The following is a 22,571-nucleotide window of genomic DNA, read 5'->3' as shown; positions in this document are numbered from 1 at the left end:
GGTTCCGACAGGTTGGAACCGGAATCGGAACCGTATGTACACGGTTCCTAAATTCGAAACCAGGACCAAAATCAAAATAGTTCCGGTTCAGGTTTTACGATTCTGTTTCTTTTGTGCACCCCTACGAGGAGTGAAATATTGGTTATTATGCATTTAGAGAAAGAGGGAAAGAAGAGACTGACAAGGAAAAATGGGTTTAACATGCAAAAATGGGTATGACCTAACTTCATATTTGATTTATTATTGAAAATGTGACGCAATAATATGTTGCCACGTCATCCGGGAGATGAACTTCATTCTCCGTACAAATGAGTTTTTATCCATAATGAAAAGTAGAGGTAAAAAAAAAAATTAAAAAAAGATAAGTGCCCTGACCGTGTAACCAAACAGAACTAAACAGGGGAGAACAAAACCAAACACAACCTTTGGTATTTCTTTTTACTCCTTGCAAAATTTATTCTCTACTTTCTATCCACGCAGTCTTTTGCGTTCCTGCGTCTCCCAATTTCTACCCCCCAACCTCTCTCCGTTTCTGGTTTGAGTTAAAGAAACTATTTCAGTGCAGGCAGATTGGCGGTGGATCGCATCTGTATCTTCTTTCTCCTGGTAACCCTAAATCTGTTATTTTTTTGATGTATTAATCTCTCTCTCAGTTTGATTTAAGTTGGCATGTAAATCCTAGACTCATTGAATCTTTGTGGTCTACTATAATTCTCACCGATGGTATATAGATGGAAATCTTCGTGGTCTACTATAATTCTCACCGATGGTATATTGATGTAGGTCTGATACATATCACACAACCCTAAATCATATATAGTTCTCCCGATAACTTTAAATTTAAGTTTATTATTACATGTTCATATGATTAAGAATTGTCTTGGTATTTTATGTGGAGATAAGTTGAATTAATCGTTGTTTTTCATCAAACTTGTAGGCTGATCATATTCAATTTCAATTTCCCGACATGAACCATGTTGAATACTACTCTTTCCTTTTATTTTAAGTTTTCTGATTTGAGTTCCGATTCTCTTTTCAGTTGGATCAGGAGGCAATTACTGGTAATTGACTGTAGAAAAGTAGAGAAGGAAGGATGTTTGGTGCTAATAACCGTAAGTGTTTGTCTTACCATATTTACATTTGGTTTTATTTATTTATTTTCATAAATTCAGTGTTTGTATTTGCCTGTATGTTTCATATTTTATGTATACTCTGTGGGTTGTTTCCTTTCTAGACATGAACAGAAATTCTATATGGAGATGTATGAATTTATTGGATAATATATATATATATATATATATATATATATATATATATATATAGATAGTTATTAAAAAAAGAATGCTGATATTGTTTTGTTGATTCTTTAATAAATACGATCTACGTGTTCAGACTTTTTTTTGTTAATAGTCCATTCATGTTAAATCTTTTCTCTTCTGGATTTGTCTCCATTTTTTACTTAAGTTTCTCTAAGAGATTGAATTATCAACCTGATTCTTTTGTTCCTTGGAAGTTCCCTTAGTTATATCCACATACCATCATTTTCATCTTTTTCTTAAGTATAATTGTCTTCATTTTGCAAGCCCCAGCTCGCGTGAATGGATTCTTTTTATTTTTTTATTTTTAATTTTTTTTTTTTTTTAGTGTCTTTCTATGCATCTCAAGTCTCAGAATTGGGTTTTGTTTGCTACCCTTGGTGTATTCTTATGCTTATGAATGAATGATTTCGTTGTCTTTACTATTTTTCTTACCTTGAATCATGCGTCTATTTTTCTTACATTGAATCATGCCAATGAAGCTCATGCTGTTTAAATTCCAGCATTGAGAGGGAGAGAGACGAGGATGAGGATGACGATGACTGGGGGTTGAGACTTGAGATGGCAGTGAGTGAGAAGATAAGATTGTGATCTCATCCAAAGGGCTGTTTGGATAAGAATTTTAGAGCTTGTACTTTGAATGCAAAGATGTAATATGGGTTGTTTCTATATTTATAAGATATGGCTTAATGGGTCTGTTAGAATGAAACAAGATTCTCGGTTGTTTAGATATTAATAGAAGTTCGAATTTTGTGGGCCTAATTGGGTGAAATAGATATGGGCTTAAGCCATATGATTTGTGTTCATGAGCCTAGATGAGCCTAGCCTAGCCTGACATTGTTCGGGCTTGGCTTATTTATTAAATGAACCTAAAAAATGAGCTCTAGTGTAGCTTGTTTACAAAATGAACAAGCCCGAGCCAAGCACGTGCTGTTCACAATCACTTCGGTTCAATTGCAGCCCTATGCCAGTTTTTAACTTTTTTTGGTATCTAGTGATATGGGATTAGAGTTATTTTAATTGACATGTTGGTTGAATGTATATTTCTGTTCGAAATATACATTGACTAGTCTAGCTTTTTCATTGTTTGGTATTCTATTTCTTACACATCACGCATTACTTTTCTTTTTCTTTAAATACTAATTAATGTTGAACCATTTTACAGCTTTTGGACAGTCATCTAGTAGTCCATTTGGGTCCCAGTCAGTTTTTGGGCAGTCAAATAATGCAGGTAGCAACCCGTTTGCTCCTAAACCCTTTGGTAGTACAACACCTTTCGGTTCACAGACAGGTGGCTCTATTTTTGGTGGCACTTCTACCGGTGTGTTTGGTACACCCCAATCTTCACCTTTAACTGCAACGCCTACATTTGGTGCTTCATCATCGCCGGCTTTTGGTAGTTCAATGCCTGCTTTTGGAGCTTCATCAACTCCTGCTTTTGGAGCTTCGTCTCCATCATTTGGCAGTAAGTACAGTTATTGGGTGTTTGTAAAGTTAATCCTCCCCATTCCTTATCTTATTCATTTATATTGATACAATATCTGTAAGGCACATCTATGGATGTTCTTGGCCCTCTTGGGATGTGTTAGCATCCTGATATCATTCATGGATGAATCACTAAATGTGACTGAATACATTTAAGTGAAATGCTTCTATCATATTTTCTACACTTCATTATCCATTAATTTTGTTGATTGCTTATAATATTCTATTGGAAAATGGAAATGCTTCTTTTGTGAGATATGTACTCCCTATCTATTGGCATTTCAAGTTTTGTTTACGAATATATTTGATCATGACAAGACTTGGCTCAGTAAGCCCTAAAGCTTAATGCGAGTGCATCCGTTTGCTGAGATTGATGTAGACAAAGTGTTTTCTGGGAGTTCCTTTAGTGAGGTCAACTTCTTGTTCCAAATTGCAATTTTGGCCTGTCATTTTGCTATTTGTAGCAACTTTTTGTTCAGGCAAATGATTTGTTTCTCCCATGTAATAAAATAAATAAATAAATATATATATATATTTATATATTGTGATTCTTTCTTGTAATTTGTCTGAATACTTGTATACTTTCTTGCACTGATGTTATTTGATGCACTTATCATGTTTTAGTGATCATAAAGTTATTCTTATACCTATCAAATGACATTTTGCATGTAGTTTATTGTATGTTTAATATAACATTCTAAATTTTCTGGTTGTTTTGTTACAGTTTTCAGTTTACTAATTATGAACTTGCCTTCCACATTTATCACAAAGATAAGCACCTCCTTTGCACCCCACTTTCATTCCAATGATCCCATCAATTATCTACCCAATGAATTAAAGGAGGATTGACATTTTTAAAACTTCCTCCATGACATCAATCCAACTTAGGTTTCAGTATTTGTCTCCTTGCTAGAAGTCCTACATTCAAATGTTACACAACCAAACCCAAGTGCATTTTAGTATTTTTAGTGATTATAACATTATTCTTATATATATCAAATGACATTTTGCACATAGGTTATATATTATTAATATGATTTAGTTTACTAATTATAACCACTATGTGACTTATCAAAAAAAAATTATAAGATTTGGCTTTCCTTATATTCCTTGTGAATATTTTTATCGTGATAAGATTTGGAGCAGAAATCAAACCCAAGTGCATTTTATTTGGAGTGCTTGATCTGGACAAGGTTTGGTTTAGGAGTAATTCATTAAGACTCATTTCCCCTTGCAAGTCGCAGACTTTTGAGCCTTGTATTACAGTTGACTTTGGTCTTTATAGCTTATTGTTGCTGAAGGAATGATTGGTTTTGTCTTTCAATTTGAAGATCCATCTGTTAAGTTTGTTTTCTCATTCTGTGGTTGCATGATACTTGCTTGTTTTCTTTCTTGCCCTTGCGTTCTTGCTTGTATCACTTTCTTCATTAAGGTGAAAATTTGGAGTAATATCAGTATTTCTATTCCATTTATCAATTGATTGATTCTTGCAAAGCCACTATCAAAGTAAAAGAATTTCAGTGGAAACATATTTTAGTATTCTCCTTCTCAGTTGTATGCTTGTTTATTGGAGAATCTTGTTTATGGTCCACTTGTTTAAATAATTTTTTGAACTAATTAATCCTCTGTGTCTCTTCATTTATGTTGAAAATGTAGGTTCTTCTGTATTTGGACAGAAGCCTGTTTTTAGTGGTTTTGGGTCCAACACTGCCCAAACAAGTCCTTTTGGAAGCACGTTTCAACAATCACAACCAGCATTTGGGAGCAGTCTATTTGGTTCCTCTACGCCTTTTGGTGCATCTAGTCAACCTACCTTCGGTGCTTCCAGCACACCATCATTCGGCGCGACAACCACACCAGCGTTCGGCGCGACAAGCACACCAGCGTTCGGCGCGACAAGCACACCAGCGTTCGGCGCGACAACCACACCAGCCTTTGGTTCTACAGCGAGTCCAACATTTGGTAGCACAGGCACTGCATTTGGTGTATCAAGTGCCCCGGTTTTTGGATCTGGTGGAGCATTTGGAGCTTCGAGCACCCCAGCATTTGGTGCTACAAGCACTACACCTTTTGGTGCTTCCAGTGCTCCATCCTTTGGTTTTGGGTCCAGTCCTGCATTTGGCCAATCCACCTCTGCATTTGGCCAATCCACCTCCGCGTTTGGAAGCAGTCCGTTTGGTACTACTACATCACATTTTGGAGCTCAAAGTTCTCCATTTGGTGAGTTACTTTCAAATGTGTATGTGTAGTTGTACATTCTTGATTTAAGGTTGAACTTTTCGTTATCAGTGTATGAGGGACTTTGGTAGCTTATTGTTACAAGTGGAACTTGTCCCACATCGGATTTGGATGGGGGTTGAAGTGTGTATACGTGGGTAGGTATGCAGCGCTACCCAATAGCTTGAGTTTTTAGGTAAATGGGCAAGCGCCTACTTGTTACCGCTGGTATCAGAGTCAGACCCAGTCCTTAATTTGGTATCACCCCAAGCGCCCGCCCCGGAGGGCGTTCGGGTCTGTCCCCGGATAGACAGGGTGGTCCGACCGCAACGAGGATGTTGCGCGGTTTCAGGGAGAATGTTACAAGTGGAACTTATCCCACATCGGATTTGGATGGGGGTTGAAGTGTGTATAAATGGGTGGGTATGCAACACTACCCAATAGCTTGAGCTTTTGGGTAAATGGGCAAGCGCCTACCTGTTACACTTATACTCTGTATGCCTTTTTATTTTCTCTGTTTTTTCTGAAAGTTTGTTTTCTTATGCAGCGGCACAAGCTACAACACCAACATTTGGGAGCTCTGGCTTCGGGCAGCCTGCTTTTGGTGGTCAACGGGGGGGCAGTAGAGTGGCTCCTTATACAGCAACTCCTGAAGTTGATAGTGGCACTGGTTCACAGCCTGCCGGGAAGCTGGAGTCGATATCGGCCATGCCTGTCCACAAAGACAAAAGCCATGAAGAACTGAGATGGGAGGACTATCAGTTGGGAGATAAAGGTATATTTCTAAAATTAAAATCTTGAACTCTTTCATGGCTTGTTGCATGCTGTGGAATTTTTAATTAATCCCTTTGTTTCAATTTTAGGTGGACCAGCTCCTGCTGGGCAGTCTGCTGCTGCAACTGGATTTGGTGCTGCGAATACACAGTCGAACCTTTTTGCTTCATCAACATTTGGTCAGTCAGCTGCAAATCCCTTTTCATCATCAACACCTTCGAACCTATTTGCTCCGAAAACTCAAGGGTTTGGTAGTTCAGGCTTTGGGTCCTCGTCCACTCCTGCATTCGGTTCGTCTCCGTTTGGAGCTTCATCTTTGTCCAGCCCTTTCGGGTCAACTTCTTCGGCAACACCTTCTATATTTGGTTCATCGACCTCTGCATTTGGAGCCAATACCACCCCGTCTCTTTTTGGTTCATCAAGCTCATCAGCATTTGGATCATCAACGTCTATTTTTGGTTCTGCACCTGCTCAGGGAACAACTCCAGCATTTAATTCTGGTTTAAGTTTCGCCAACACCCAATCATCCCCTCTGTTCCAGTCAGCTACACCTTCACTTGGTCAAACAAATTCTGCTTTTGGACAGACTGGCTCTTCATTTGGACAGAGTAACCCTGCTTTTGGTCAATCATCTATATTTAATACCCCTTCCACTGGGTTTGGTGGGAACTTGTTCTCAAGCACTCCATCACTGCTCCCTACGAGCAACCCTTTGGGATTTGCTCAAACAACTGTAAGTTACCATGTTCACTACTACTTTTTTTTGTTTTTGTTTTTGTTTTTGTTATTTATTTATTTATTTTTGTAAACAGTGATTTGATTGTTCTTCTATGTCATTGTTCTTAAGTTATGGCATTGGTAGGGGTAACGAGTGTTGTAGTCTAGGAATCTTATGTGAATACAATGCAATAAATTAGGAAGTAAAGAAGATATGATATGTGGTCACTTTGGTATTTTCAAATATTTCGCACAAAATAAAGAGATCTATAGAATTGGCTATACATAAATGTGATTTGATTCCACACTAAATGGATTGTTTTGTATAAGTGTGAGTAAAGGCTATACGGGCATAATGTTTCCAGATTCCTCAGTAATTCTGCTAAACTCAATACTTCCTCTGTCCCATATTAATTGTCCTTCTTGGGGAGTAGGACTTTGTAAGGGACATGCAATTAATGCATTGTTGTCCCCTCTTAAAATTACTGAGTTATCCTTTCAAGTTTGAATATATTGATGGTTTTTATTATTATTATTATTATTATTTTAAATTCAATGGTATTTATGGAAAGATGCACAATATCTTATTTGAACTTTTTAAGTGGGACAAGTATTTTGGGACGGAGGGAGTATCATAGTAGCAAGCATTGACATGACATATAAAAATGAAGGGTCCGAATAAGGACTTGATTTATATTGTTGTCAATCAAGAAATCCCTCAGAAATCTAATATGTAAATGTCATATAAAAGAAACTTCAGATTTTACACGGCTGTGAGTGTCAGTGTCTGCCTGTAACATTTCTAATATTTATACACCACTGGTCTCTCATTGATTGCTTAAGAATGTGATTTTCTTCACATTTAGTTTGATGGCTCAAGTACTTTCTCAAAGCATTGTTTTCCCTTGCCTAAGGCTGATTCTGAGTTTTAAGTTTTGGCTTTTATGCATCTGATGTGTTCGATTCAATTTTTATTTGTATCTGCAGCCTTCTCTTTCAACACCTTTTCAGGCGGCCCAACCTGCTCAGTCTACAGGGGCTTTTAATTTTGGCAACTTTGGTCAGACGCAGCAAACAGGTAAGTTCAGTACATTTTATTTTTTTAGCTTTTTTCCACTGTAAACATTCAACATTCTTATTGCTGACTTTATTTTCTTCGGTGCTTAATAGCTGGTACAAGTGGCTTTGCTGGCATGTCAAGCATTTTTGGGCAGAATACTTTTGGGCAATCGTATGTTCCATCCAATCTAACTTCCCTTTGGCTCCTATTTCACACACCCACTTCCAAATAGAAGGATGTAGGATTGTTTTCCCTTGCACGTGCATCATGTTTATGATATTTCTATATATGAATAAAAGAAGTTATATGTGTAGGCATGTTTTTGTGATATTTTTTCATTAATTCTTTTATTTTCTCACTGTATTCTGCTTAAAGCATGGTCTTTTGAAATAATGGTTATTATTGGCATCACCAATTTTTAATTTGTAAGCCCTTTTTGTGATACCACCATGCTCTTGTTTGTAACAGGTCTGCCACTCAGAATGCTGCGGTTGCACAACCAGTCCCTGCTACAAATCCTTTTGGAACTCTACCTGCAATGCCTCAGATGTCAATTGGTCGTGCAGGGTCTGCACCTTCAATTCAATATGGAATTTCTAGTTTGCCTGTAAGTATGATTGTTCCGATTCAGTGGGATTTTTTTTTTTTTTTGGGGGGGGGTGCGGGGAATTGTTCTGATTCATGGTTTATTTGCAATAGGAATCTAGTTTGCTTCGATTTGCTTCTCAGAGAATTTGTTTTAGTTGATCTCTGTTGGTGGTTGCCTGTTTTTATGCTTTCAATTTCTGATCTTAAGAATGATGGAACAAGATTATTGTGTTCGTGTAGTTTGACATTGTTATCCAAACAGGTCGTTGACAAACCTGCTCCTGTGAGAATATCAACTTTGTTGACTTCTCGACACCTTTCTCAAAGGCGGATTAGGTTGCCTGCAAGGAAATATCATCCTAAAAGTGATGGTCCAAAGGTGAAGATAAATTTTCTACTGAAATTAGTACCAAGTTTCAAATTGATATCATTTTGTCCCATGTATGGGGCTTCTAATGAGTATAAAGTCGAGCTCTATACGGAATCCCCATCTAATAAGACTGCAGTCACATGGTTGTTACTGTAGATTAGTACTTCTATACTTACACACTATTACTTCATTGTGGCATGCAGGTACCATTTTTTAGCGATGAAGAAGAAACGCCCAGCACGCCCAAGGCAGATGCTCTTTTCATTCCTAGGGAAAATCCAAGAGCTCTGGTAATTCGCCCCCTGGAACACTGGCCGGTGAGAACAAATGCAAAGAAAGCATCTCTATTGAAGGAACCATCTACTCTGGTACACGAGAATGGTAAACTGTCACATTTTGCATCTGGTATACTCGAATTCTTGAGCTTATAAAAAGTGATTCATTTATTATTAAGAATCTAAACATGTTTCTCTTTCAGATTTGAGCTTCATTGGCTATGGTTGATTATTTTTTAACGCATTGCTCATTACATTCAGGTAAAACTTCTGAAGCAGTGTCTACCTCTCATTTAAATGGCTCCAGTGCAGAGCAAAAAGATAGTAAGTACTTGTTCTTGCTGACTTTTTCTATAATCACCTACTCCTAAATCTTATGTTGTGTGTGATTTCTCATTCTAATTTCAATCTCTTTCTATTGTTGAAGTTCCACTTACTGCTGTAATGTTGTTCAGTTTTTATTTGTTCATTTATTGTAATCTGATGTGTTGAAACTGTTTATGCCTCATGCTTGATGGTCAACCTTTGTCATTCTTCATTTAAATGGGGAAAATTTTCATCAATCAAAAAAATAAAAAAGGGGGGAAATTTTTCTAATGTTGACTCTTGGTGAGATTATGTAATATGGACAAAAAGCAGACACAGTGACTTCTGTCATGGAGATTTGATTATGAATTGATACAGCTATTGCACATTGGATAGCCTGAGCCTTTTGAAGGTCAACCCAACCAAGCAAAACATATTTATTTTGGTTTTGGGGCGATGCCCAACATGAACTCATCACAAGACTTAGATGCTAAAGAAGGGCAGTCAATGTACCAGGCCCCTAGTTCTCAAAGGGAGGTCAGGGGTTCGAACCACAGTGGAGGCATGTGTGTGTGAGTACCAACTAGGGAAAACAGAAGGGCAGTCGATGTACATTGGATTTGCATTCGCTTGGACAAAAAAATGTAATGAGATGAGAAGCCAGAAGATGAGATGAGGCTAGAAGGAAAAAGGGAAAGAAAATATGAAGGGAATGAGCAAAAATATGGAGTTGAGTCTAGATGGACTGAGGGAAAGAGAAAGCAAGAACAATGGAGGGAGAAGAACTTGGAGGAGAGGATTCTTAAACTACAATATAATTCAATAATCCAAAACCTACCTAGTTTGTTTAACAAGAGTGCCTAATGAATGAAAAAAAGCTTTCTAATACTAGCATGTAAAAACAAAGATGAGACCTTCCCAAAAAAAAAAAAAAAAAAAAAAAAATGAAAAAAGAAAGAAAGAAGAAGATGATACACGGAGATTCATGAGTTCTCGTGTTATGATATTTACAATGGAACTTTGGGGTAGTAATTGAAACGGAGATTGAGATGTTAAAAAAAGTATCGGAAAGTAAATTTGATTTTGTCTTAGGGAGATCTATTATTGATGGAAAATATAAAGAAAAGTAAAAACCTTTATATGGTATTTATAGACTTGGAAAAAGCATTCGGAGGGCTTTGAAGAAAAGAAAGGAATATAAATTTGATATGTTGATGTGATTAACTGCATGTATAGTCATAACTATGGTGAGAATATGGGACGAGAGACAAGTGAATCCCCAAGAATGATATACTTGCATCAACAATCACCATTTAGGCTTTTATATATTTTAGCATTAGTTGTGGATAGATCTCCTGCATATAAATTATAAATGTATAGGAGATATGCCAAGTGTTTCAAGCTAAAGGGGATTAAGACAGATACGTGTAGTGATTTTAGAAAAAAATAAGTGAAACTTTATGGCCGGAGATGTAAGATGTGAGCAGGGACAGAGTAACAGTGTAGCAAAACAGCAGGCCAAAAAATAGAATTTCAGTAATCATGATTAAAATATTGTCATTATTGTAAAAAACATATAGTAAAAAAGTTCAAAAATATAAAATATGAACATTAAGTTCATATATTGCACGTGCATCATATATGAGTGCAAGAAAAAAAAATTTAAGAGAGGAAATGAAATATTTAGAAGAAAATAATAAAAAAAAAATAAAAATGAAAGTAGTACTTCGATGAGGAAAATTAGGGTTTGATTGAAGAAAGTGAATGCAATTTTTTTTGAAGGATCAAAGAAATTAAAAAACGCAAAATAGTAAAAGAGAAAAGAAAGAAACAGTTGATAGATATTTTTAGAAAGGGAGAATTTTAAACTTTTTAAAAAAAAAAAATTTAAAATTACATACACTAAAGTAAATATATATATATATATATTGAAGAATCACAATTGGGTCCAAGGGGCAGCTTCAGAAATGGAGAAATTTAGGGGGTGGGGGTGCATTTTATAATTTTTTTTAAAAAATATTACATACATTAGAGTAAAAATAAATATATAGATCCAGGGATGGAGCCACATTGGGCCCATGGGAGGGCACGTCTGTCCCTGGATTTGATTGTGTGGACATGCTACAATCAATTATCCAAGCAAAAGGGATGATTGAGGAGGACTTTTTAAATAGAATTGGAGTAAGATAAGTTGGATGTAGATACTATTTTAGTGATGTGTGATCACAGAATTCATGCTTAATTTGAATGGGTAAGTTCTACAAGTCTTCTCTAAGACGAAGTATGATTTGTGATAATAGAGTGTTGGTTCTGAAAAGTATATTTGAAAAAAACTGTTGCAAACAAGGATGTTGAGATGGGTGAGTAATGTAATACGAAAAGATGGGATAAGATAGAATAAGAAACAAATGCATTCATGAAAATTATAAGTGGCCCTAACATCAGATTGAATTATAAGGGCATGATTGCATGTTGTTTAATAAATGATATGGCTTTATGAAGGGCAAACTAGAGCTGCTGGATCCATGTGACCATAACCTTATGGTTTGTTATTGACATGTCATAATTGTTTAATGCTCTTTTATTCTATGGCTAAATTACAGGAGAGAATTGATCAGTTTATTGCTAAAGTGAGGATATAAGGTTTGAGTTTGTTAACAGTGGATTTTGTGCCTTGAGTTAACATTTCTATGGTGAAAAGTTGCTGGTGAACAATTGAGCATGAGAAAGTCAAAAAAACAAGAAAGAAAATAACTAAGGGAGAGTACATTACTGGACAAGGGCATCAGACCCACACCAAACTAATATAAGCGATGTGCACTAATTTTCAAGCCTAGAAAAACATTTCATTCAACTTCAATATTATTTTGTTGCTTGCTTGTAATATGATAATGGAAAGTGGAAATGCTTCTTTTGTGAAATATGAACTTGAATATTTTACAGCATAGGACTTGTTTATAGATTATTAAGAGGACCATATAGACGCCCTTAAACCTCTTAACCAAATATGGCTTGAACTATTACTTCTACAAATAATTTTTCAGAAATCCTAGAATGACTCAACTTATCTCAATTATTATAAAAAACAATAAAACTGAGTATCAAACTATTACATACGACAGCTAGGTACTGAACAGTTGCAGTGTATGAAATTAGCAATATACGAATGACTGATGTTGCATGCAATTTTTGGGAATTGCCTTCTCTTTTTTTGGTCCTATATCATAAGGCTCGCAAGTTGCATCGAGTTTCCAGCATGTTCTTTATGTTCTTTTAATGGTTTATGGAAGAAATGACTCGTTCACATAACTGTTCAAGGTCTTAGTTTTTATTTTTAATTTTTAAATGGATAATTAGTTTTTGAAGTTGCTAATGATTGACATCACAATGCAGTGGGTTTTGCTGGTAACATTGTTTCATGCTTAAGTACTATTAAATAGAAAATACCAAGTATATATTCGTTTGAAATTGGGTTTTAGTTGTTTTGAGGCTTGGTAAATTTGAGTGTACGAATACTGAACTTTAGGCCGCATATTGAGTGTGGTTCAGCTTGACCATTTTTAATCAGGATGGATTGGCCAACATTCAGGGCAAATAGGTTTGACATTTTTGGCTTTGTACTAAACAGCCTATGCTTTGTTCAGTAGGATGGAAAAAATTGGATGGAAGGGAAGGGAGAGAAGCCGGGAGGGATGAGACATCCATAGAGAAGAGATTGTGTCCTTCCTTCTTTTTGCTCGGTTGGATGGAAGAGAAGAAGTTGACAACTTTTGTGTTCTTTGGGAGAGAAGGGAAGGGAGAGATTTAAATTGTTTTTACCATTATACCCATCTCTATTTATAGTATTGTAGTTTATGAAGGATAGTATTGTACTTTTAAACTTTAATAATAGCCCTACTTGTCTTCCCTCTTCCCTTCGGTCCACATTTGGAGGGATGAAATTTTTTGAAGGAGTAAGGATGAATCATCCTTCCTATTGTCCTTTCTCCTCTTAACTTCTCTCTATTGAACAAAGGAAGTTTGTTCCTTCCTTCTTATCTTCCCTCCACCCCTCTTCCTTCCTTCGCTACCAAACGAAGCATTAGACATGAGGTGATCGTCATAGAAAATAAACCAGAAGGCCATAACATAATCTTGATGAAATTACTAATCTTGCTTTAAGCCAAAATTTGAAAAAGGCTAATGCACAAGGCTTGGTTGTGGGACCATTGGATGGGAAGGTAAAGCTTTAGATTTGAACCTTAAGCAACCCACGCCTCCGCACAGATAGGTGAGTGATGTCTCAGGCAAGGTTGTTAAAATCGGGATTCTATGTAGGATCGTTTTGGGCTCCGTAGAATCGGAATCATAGCATCGGATCGAGAATCGTAAGATTCTACCAACTAGTAAAAAAACAATTCAAATTAACTTCTTAAACAATAATATGTGTAAAGTTTTGCAAGAATAAAGGCCAAAACACAAAAAATGTATAAAAGTTCCCTAGTGCAGTAGTAATAGTACTACTACTAACTTATAGAACAGATAACAGGAAGTAGAAAGCTAGAAACATAGAAACAGAAGTTATAGAATGGGCCAACAGGCTGAATAGCAAAAAAAAAAAAAAAAAAACAGAACAAATTATAATTTCCAAAACACAATTAATTATAATTTCAGAAAAAGAACAAAAAGGAAGTAATGAACAGAACAAATCATCGAGAAATAAAACAGAAACAAGGCATAAGGCGGTATCAGAAAACAGAACAAATTTCAGAAACATAACAAAACATTGAAAGATAAATCAGCACAATTACAGAAAGTTAGAAACGAAACAGAACAATAAAATACTTTCAGACCCAAATTTCTGATACATCATATTCCCAAAAAAGAAAAGAAAAAAAAAAAAAAAAACCTTTTTGAGTTGAGTAACTTGACCTTGAGTGATGTTAGAAGTTGATAACTGAGACGTGAGAATAAGCGGAGAAGCCTGTCGAAGAGAGTGTCAACCAGTTCCAGAAGTCTGTTGAAGATGAAGAGAGTATCGATTGACTTGATCCAGTTTGCCGTAAGACTCCGTCTTGCCTAATTGAAGCTATCCACGTCGAAGAGAAGCCATCGATATCGAAGAGAAGCTTGATACAGTTTGCCGAACAGAGAAGAGGTGACACGGGGCTTGTGTGAGACGAGAGAAGTTATTTCAGACTTGTTGCGACAGAGAAGAGATGGACTTGGGGCATGTCTGAGACATGAGAAGTGAGTTAGGGATTGTTGCTACAGAGAAGAGAGTGCTAGCAGAAAATTAGGGCTTTGCATTTATGCCTTTGAGTTGTTTGAGCATTTATATCGACTGCTTTCACTGTTTTGGGCCCTTGGGCCTTTCTTTTTTAACTTTTTTAAGAAGCTCAACACTAATACAAGTGAATAAGGCTAAACATTTAGCCAAACAAGGCATAAGACAGAATCATATGAGACTACAATTCTACTTCGATTCTACCCATATTTGTGATTTTTATGCGAGTTTACTCGTTTTTGGGTTGTGGGATCATAGAATTGTGTGATTCTACGACCCAGGGTTGCGATTTTGATAACCTTGGTCTCAGGATTAGCTTAGGAATTAGATATCTCAAGTTTCAGGCCTACTTGACATACAGTCTGTGTGTTACATGCATCTATAAGGAAGCCTTAATTCAGAAAGGTTTAGGTATACCCTGGTTGATACAAAAATATTTTAAGTCCAACTCTTGAGCACAATTTGCAATGCTATACCTTTCCGATAATAATGGTCCTTTCCAATTGGCAGCAATAATCCGAAGGTACTCTCACCATCATTTGTACCAACTTGTGTTTACAAATTTGTCCATTTTAGGGTGGTATTTGGTCCCATTTGGCCCATTCTATGTCCATCTTTTTCTAACTTCCCCCCTGGAAACAGAAAGAACCAAATTTTCATTCCTTTTGTTGCCAATATGTTGTAGATGATGAATGTGTGTTGTTCAAACCTTTTACTACTTCATTTCTCCCAACCTTTTACTTGTTTTATAACTAGGCTAGAAGACTTGTTTAATAAACTAAGAGTAAGAGAGTGATAATTATTGCCAAACAATTTTTTTGACAATGTTTTTTTTTTTTTTTAAAAAAAAAAAAAAAATATTCTGAGCTTAGTAAAGTAGTTTGTAAAGAACTATGGTTAGTAGTCTGTCAAATATTAAATCATATGAAGGCTGCATGTAGAATTAGTGGTACCAACATATGCAAAATAGTTCAGTGTAGATATATGGTTATATTTATTTGAAAAGTGCCAAATATTCAACTATTTAAAATTCGGTAACAGGCTGAAACATGATTCTATTTAGAAATGGCTTCAATTAGAACATATGATGCTTGAATGAATTTAGTTTTGTACGAAATATTCCTGTGTTTGACTCATATTCTGCTCTTGCTGAAGGTCCAGTTGAAAATGGCGGCGTCAAGGAACGAACTCATCCAATCAAACTGGATGGAAAACCTAATGGGATCCAGGATGATCATTCAAACCAGAAGGAGAACTCTTACATCACTCTTACTGGGCATAGGGCTGGTGAGGCGGCAATTGTGTATGAGCATGGGGCAGATGTTGAGGCACTAATGCCTAAGCTCCGTCACTCTGATTACTACACAGAGCCTCGAATCCAAGAACTGGCGGCGAAGGAAAGGGCTGAGCCAGGGTTCTGCCGCCGCGTAAAAGACTTTGTGGTTGGACGGCATGGCTATGGTAGTATCAAGTTCTTTGGGGAGACAGATGTAAGACGTCTTGATCTCGAGTCCCTTATCCAATTTAACAATCGGGAGGTGATTGTGTATATGGATGAGAGCAAGAAACCTCCTGTTGGACAAGGTCTCAACAAGCCAGCTGAGGTAACACTTCTTAACATAAAATGTTTTGACAAAAAGACTGGTCGTCACTATACAGATGGTCCAAAAATTGATAAATACAAGGAGATGCTTAAGAGAAAGGCGGAGGACCAAGGTGCTGAATTTGTTTCATATGACCCTATCATAGGAGAATGGAAATTCAGGGTCAACCACTTTAGCATGTATAGGCTGGGAGATGAAGACATCTGCGATATGCTTGCTGCTGCCTCCGGTTGCTGACAGATTGGGGGGCTATGGGAATGCTCAAAATGTTGGTGTCAAAAGTAATACATACTACTACTACTAATTTTTTTTTTTGGTTTTGCACTGTTGTCCTTGCGTAGCAATTACCTGGAAAGTTTTGCGTTACGAGTGTTTGTATCTTTTGCTGGCTTCTTCTGCCGTTGTGGGTCCTATTCTTTGTTCCAACATGGGTTATGCTTTTCTCTCTCATTAATTTCAACTGTTATAGAAACATATAGACTAAACTGGTTGTGTGATTGGACAGTAAACATTTGCAGTTGTTTACTCAAAACGAAAAAACTTCTTTGCTTTGTATCTCGCAAGTTTCGTTTTGCAAAGTTCGAACTATGGGCCCTTTTTTGGGTGGGGGTTGGTTGTGTGTGTGTGTGTGCGTGTGTTAGCTCGAGTATGGGAAAGAGATCATGGTTCTTTTCATTGGAGCAGAAACTTTTGATATAATGTTCAATTTATCCTTATTTGTTTTTAAATCTATTCCCTTGCTAATTAATGCTGCTCCTTTCTTTAAAATGTATTTACCACAAAGTTCCTTGAAAAACGCCTTTTACTGAACTGTATATAAAAGTCTCGGTTTCATGAACGAGTTCATTTCATAAAATTATATCTTTAAATACAAATATAAGCTTCGCTAAACGTTCAATAATACAATAATATTTTTTATTTTCGCTAACGAGTTTACATACTAATTTATGTGCCTCTGAAGTATTTCCTGTGACTCCTGGGTATCAAATTTCATTTATTTTTACTTGTATCATATACCCATTGCATATCTCAATGGATTGGTGTAATTTTTCTTGTGCTTGAACCGGTCCAGGTGCAATGTTAAACATGCTATTGTTCTAAAATGAGTTGAAGTAAATCTTAGTCCTACAAATTAATAAGTAGCAGTATGTTTGTTTGGGTTGGCTGGATGCTTAGATCCAAAATTATTTGGGCAACAAATTATTATTATTATTATCATTTGAATTATTCTGCAATTGCAAAGAAATGGCGAGTCATTTCATAAAGTGATAAAATTACAGAAGTACCCATTAATTGACAAGAATTAAAAAAAAATTGAAATAAAAATTTATCCAAAATTTAGTGAAGACTTTATGATCTACTGTTGCAATAACCTAATTTATTTTCTTATGTTTGGGCCTCAAAAATACATTTGTCTTCAAGAGAGTAATTTGGTCCATTAAAAAGGTATATATTTGTTAAAATACAATTCATTTTGTCTATTTTTAATTTTTTTTTATTTATTATTTTTTTTTAGCGAAAAAATAATGTCAGAAAGAATTTGTAAGGTTTAATAGCACCGGGCTTATTTGTTAAATTGAGTCAATTTTTTTTTTAATTTAACCCATTATTATTAGTATTTTATTTTATTTTATTTTTTTATATTTTGCCCTAAATCACATAAAATTAAAATTAATTCAAGATTGAAAGCGTGAGATGGATAAAATTAAATTATGAATAATAAAAATTTGAATCAGAACGCGGGGAGCAAAAGAGTTTGAAACGTAAGAATAAAGCAATCAAAAACGGATGGTGTCCTGATCAACATATCTATATATAATGTAGGGTTTTAGTAGGGGGCCCATTTATTCCGAATTCTTTCTGCCGCAGCCGCCATTCTTCTTCTTCTTCGTCCTCTTCTTCTCTGGACTGAAGAGAGAGAGAGAGGGGTTGGTCGGAGTGAGTGAAGATGAAGACCATACTCTCATCTGAGACGATGGACATACCAGATGGGGTGAAGATCAAAGTGCACGCCAAGGTGATAGAGGTGGAGGGTCCTCGTGGCAAGTTGATTCGCAACTTCAAACATCTCAACCTCGACTTTGAGCTCATCACCGACGAATCCACCGGCAATAGGAAGCTCAGGATCGACGCCTGGTTCGGTTCCCGCAAGACCACCGCTGCTATCCGGACGGCGCTCAGCCACGTCGACAACCTCATCACCGGCGTCACTAAGGGTTACCGCTACAAAATGCGTTTTGTATACGCTCATTTCCCTATCAACGCCAGCATCGCCAATTCTAACAGGTCTATCGAGATCCGGAACTTCCTCGGCGAGAAAAAGGTCCCTCCTTCCCTCTTCACTCTCTTTCCTATTCCTCTGAATTATAAATATATGTATATATGTATTCGTGTTCTTGAAGATGTCCTATACTTTTTGGTTCTTGGGTAAACGTGCGGGAGTGCCAATGTCCTATGCGGACTCGGTCTCATAGCCAAACTGTATTCCCTTCCCCCATTAGACTGCGATTTGAAGACTTAGGTATTGAAGAGATCATGAAAGGAGGGATTAGCTTTCCCTTTAGAGTGATGGAATGAAGATGGACGTGCAAGTGTGTTTAAGTGAATGTATTTGGAGATAGAGAGTTGCAATGGAATGTGAATTTTAAAATACAGGGCGTTACAAGCTTTGGATTTACAGGGAGAAGTGTGTTACACAAAACTAAAATAGTTTAAGAAAGAGTTAAAGAGAAAGAAAGTTGCATTGTAGTAAAGGATAGGATGAGGGTGATGAGGGAGAGATATTAAATAACATTAATGTATATAATTATTATGACTATTATACACTTAAACCATATCAGACCCTTAAGATAACCATGTCCATTTCAAATTCTGACCCTGGTAAAAAAAAAAAAAATTCACCCTAAAAACATGCCCAAGTTATTTATTTAATTTTTGAACAGTGTAGTCTTTTTCTTTTGTTATGAAAGAACATCTTATTTTTTTTGGAAGTTAAAGCAAACACACACATTAATTCCCGAATGTATCTATTCGGGTCGAAGTAAGGCAGCTTCGTCGCAGTTTCCTAACGGAATAAAGACAGGTGGAGTATTGAGTGGACAAAGAACTTGATTTGAGTGTAGAAGCCCAGCATTTTAGTGAATGTATTGCATTGGAGTTATATGGTGATTAGAGGGTAGTTTTTGGGTTAAGGCATTGTACATCGATGAAAATAGGCACTGTACATCGATGAAAATTGGTTAAATTAGTCATTTTGTACCCTCCATTAATTGCGTCAACTGACGATGTCTGACAGGGGTCTTAATGAAGATTTGCAATCCTGGGGGTATTGACAAGGGATAATATCTTTTTGGCGATATGATTAATGTGTTTCTTCACCGAATTCCCATAATAACCCTTTTTGCCCCTAAAGTTTATTTTTTCCTTTCATTGCTTGGTTTATGAACATTTATAATATTGAAAGCTAACACCTTATAAATTTAATATACCCCAAGACTTTTGTGTAGTGTTCAAAATTTATGGAGGACATAACATGGGTATGGGATGTGTCCGACACTTTTGGTTGGACATGCATCTAAAATATATATCCAATAATTCCATTTTATTATATTATTACTTCAAATCAGTCAAATGTCTATTCTGGTCACTATATTACGTAAAAATATTATTTTACTCTAAAGAATAAAATATAAATGTCAAATAAAATGAATATTTAGCTGTGTTCACGTATCTTTCTGTTCGCTTGGATACACACTTACCTATCAAATGTTATATAAAGTATATTTAGTGAAATACTTTTATATATATATATATATATATATATAATATGCATTAATATCTTCTGGCTATAAATTAATATTTTGATCCATATTACACGTTAAAGATTCAAATCAAACTACCTTTGTTTTTTTTTTTTTTTGAAAAATATATTATCTGAAGAGGCTGTGCAGCCTTTTCTTTTGGTAGGGAAGCACAATTACATACTCTCTATTCCCTAACAATGTCTCCCGCTTGGTTTTGGCTCAAATTCTCTCTCATTTTGGTGGAGATGGAGAGTGAAGAATGTGATCTCGAAACGAGTGGGAGATAATGGTGGCCCTGGTGGGGCCTTACAAATACCATCAACCTTTCATGTCGCTTTACTAGTATACTTAAACTAAGGAGATGTTGATATTGCACTCATTATCTTTCCGGATGAAACGAAGGATATGTTGACGCCGTTGACTTCAACTTTTCGGATGAAACCAAGGAGGTGGTGATAGTGTCATCATTAGCTGTTTGGGCATGGCATGGGGGCAGTGGGTAGCTAACTCAACACCCATATATATATAAATATATATTTGGACAAGGGTTCCCACACCAAAATTTAGTAATCTCCATTATCATTTCTCTGTTGTCCATCCTTTCCTCTCTCTCTACCTTTAGATCTAGATGCACAATAAATTTTCACTCATTCTATATAAAACACGTGTGCACCTCTAACTCCATTTTTTTTTTCTTACTTACCTGAAGAATTGGGTAGAGAGAGAAAGTTAAACTAAAGGAGGAAGAGAACCAAAATCCACGAGAGAGAGAGACTAAGTTACATTAGCTAGAGTTAAAGGGAAGGTACAAATAAACTAAGTTATTGGTACAACTAAGATAAAATTACAAATATGGAGCATTAGAAGATGAAAATGGAAGAGGCTTTGTTGTTGGTATGGGGGACCTCTTCTTCTGTATATAAATCTTCAATATATTGGGGTTGGAGTTAGTTCCTGGATCATGCACTCCAAAAGCTTTCATCTCCTTGGTCGATCATACAAGTAACACTACATAGCCTCTTCACAAAATTGAAAAAAGTTTGATTTGAAACCCACTTTAACATTTAATGCTTGTGATTGACATCCAGAAAAGAAAAAAAAAATACTTGTGCAATATGTCAATGAGTCATCTATTTTGCCCATTTTATTCAAAACTTTGATGTAACTATGCATTCTGTATACCTAAAATACATATTAAAGAATTATCTTTTTATTTCTGTCGGTCTGTTTTCGCGTTTTACCTGAAAAAACTTTTACTATTGGGCAAAATTAAGATTTCACTCCACTTACTTATTTGGGTGCCTGATGCTATGTTTGATGGGATGATTTGCACTAATCAAAATTAATTAATTATATATATAGAGAGAGATATAATTAGCATGTTTTTGTTGTTCATATCAGGTAAGGAAAGTTGATATGCTTGAAGGTGTGAGCATCACTCGATCTGAGAAGGTCAAGGATGAACTTATATTGGACGGAAATGATATTGAACTTGTATCCCAGTCAGCTGCTTTGATAAACCAGGTTCTCTCTCTCTCTCTGTGTGCGTGTGTGTTTACAGGGACGGACCCATGGTATACTCAGGGGGGCAATTGTCCCCCGAGTTTTTTTTCCTCACTATTTTGCCCTACTTTTTGTCTTTTTGATATATATACTTGCAAAATATTACATTGCCCCCCACCACCACCACCCAACACTTGAGTTTCTGGGTCCATCCCTGTGTGTTTACATTCACAATTTTGATTTGAGTCTTTTTTGGCGTACACATATGCACTCCATCGTCTTCTACCACGTCTTTTGCAGTGCTAACACCATCTTATCTTTGTTGCTACAGAAATGCCATGTTAAGAACAAAGATATTAGAAAATTCCTTGATGGTATCTATGTGAGCGAGAAGGGCAGAATTGCTGAGCAAGAGTGAATTCTTAATAGCTGGGGAATAATGTAGCAATTCATAGTTTTGCCAACTTGTTTTGTAGGGTTTTTTTTTTTTTTCCCTTTTTCTGAACTTTTTCCTTTTTTTTTGGGTTTTCCGGAATTTTTGGATTGTGAGATTTTGGGTTTCTGATGAGTTTTTTTTTCCCGGTTCCCTCTTAATGAATTTGATCTTTGTGGAAGTTGCTTCACGACAGTTTGTTTTGGTATGGTTCTAGCATGGATTATTTGATGGCACTTGGATATGATAATAGATGAGTTTGTGCTTCAGCCTTCAGGTCCTGTATTTGATGTCCTGCATTTTCCTACTATTGGTAACTGGTTTCATTTTGAACTTACCATCTTGAGGTGTACACGAAACCTGAGTATAAACAGACACTACTGCAGTTGAAGGTATCTTTGAAAGCCGATATTTCCTTGAGAGAACTCAAAAAACTTTTATTGGGTAAATTTCACTTACTTTCCTCGTGATTTGTTAATATCTCATATAGATCTCTTTACGTTTTCATAATCACGCTTACCTCCCCTATTTGTCAATGAAATGTTTGTCAATGGTCTTTTCAGTCATTAGAAGGTGACTTTTAACGTAAAGGGGCCATCGGTTGCCAGGCCCCAAATTTGCACATCTTCAACATTTCTGGACTAAAACTGGTCGCTAGGACTGAAGGCTTTTTTGATCAGACCATCTCTTCATCAAAATTTAGTGTGATCTCTCTTCATACAAGCCCCATTGAATATTAACACTTGGCCCATTCCCAATTCTCCATTTTATTCCTCTTCAAAAGGTTTCTTTACATTGGAGTCAGTAGCTTTATAAGGAGAAGATTAGAAAGAACAGCTCTTGAAATACCTCTC

The 22,571-nt window shown here is 36.2% G+C and overlaps 2 protein-coding genes across 6 annotated transcripts; both read left to right on the top strand.

Annotated features, from left to right (window-relative positions):
* Positions 1–421: 421 nt before the first annotated feature.
* Positions 422–16,533, top strand: LOC132308114 (nuclear pore complex protein NUP98A). Of its 5 annotated transcripts, none has more exons than XM_059806108.1 (13): positions 422–606; positions 1,040–1,112; positions 2,482–2,781; positions 4,458–5,021; positions 5,566–5,793; positions 5,882–6,525; positions 7,497–7,587; positions 7,680–7,740; positions 8,038–8,176; positions 8,420–8,536; positions 8,731–8,908; positions 9,064–9,126; positions 15,536–16,533. In XM_059806108.1, exons 2-13 carry the CDS (start codon positions 1,094–1,096, stop codon positions 16,213–16,215), a joined length of 3,084 nt encoding a protein of 1,027 aa, XP_059662091.1. In that variant the 5' UTR covers positions 422–606; positions 1,040–1,093; the 3' UTR covers positions 16,216–16,533. The 5 variants fall into 5 exon arrangements, with proteins under 5 accessions (XP_059662091.1, XP_059662088.1, XP_059662090.1 ...); XM_059806105.1 differs by having other exon boundaries at positions 8,731–8,932; XM_059806107.1 differs by having other exon boundaries at positions 423–606; positions 15,530–16,533.
* A 1,251-nt stretch (positions 16,534–17,784) lies between these two features.
* LOC132308115 (large ribosomal subunit protein uL6-like) lies at positions 17,785–21,907 on the top strand. The gene is made up of 3 exons (XM_059806109.1): positions 17,785–18,301; positions 21,183–21,305; positions 21,616–21,907. The coding sequence occupies exons 1-3, from the start codon at positions 17,927–17,929 to the stop codon at positions 21,700–21,702; spliced, it is 585 nt and encodes a 194-aa protein (XP_059662092.1). The 5' UTR covers positions 17,785–17,926; the 3' UTR covers positions 21,703–21,907.
* Positions 21,908–22,571: the final 664 nt, after the last annotated feature.

This window comes from Cornus florida, unplaced genomic scaffold (assembly GCF_030987335.1).
Source record: "Cornus florida cultivar Cherokee Brave unplaced genomic scaffold, ASM3098733v1 CherokeeBrave_3.0.0_Hap2_Chr05, whole genome shotgun sequence".
In the NCBI taxonomy this organism is placed as follows: Eukaryota; Viridiplantae; Streptophyta; class Magnoliopsida; order Cornales; family Cornaceae; genus Cornus; species Cornus florida.
Note: the sequence above shows the minus strand (reverse complement) of the source record. Positions and strands in the feature narration are given on the sequence as shown.

Coding starts and splice junctions, on each gene's coding strand:
- LOC132308114 (XM_059806104.1), top strand. Junction 2,782..4,457: donor TTCGTCTCCATCATTTGGCA/GTAAGTACAGTT, acceptor TTGAAAATGTAG/GTTCTTCTGTATTTGGACAG. Junction 7,588..7,679: donor TGGTCAGACGCAGCAAACAG/GTAAGTTCAGTA, acceptor GGTGCTTAATAG/CTGGTACAAGTGGCTTTGCT.
- LOC132308115 (XM_059806109.1), top strand. CDS start 17,927: ATGAAGACCATACTCTCATCTGAGACGATGGACATACCAGATGGGGTG. Junction 18,302..21,182: donor ACTTCCTCGGCGAGAAAAAG/GTCCCTCCTTCC, acceptor TGTTCATATCAG/GTAAGGAAAGTTGATATGCT. Junction 21,306..21,615: donor CAGCTGCTTTGATAAACCAG/GTTCTCTCTCTC, acceptor TTGTTGCTACAG/AAATGCCATGTTAAGAACAA.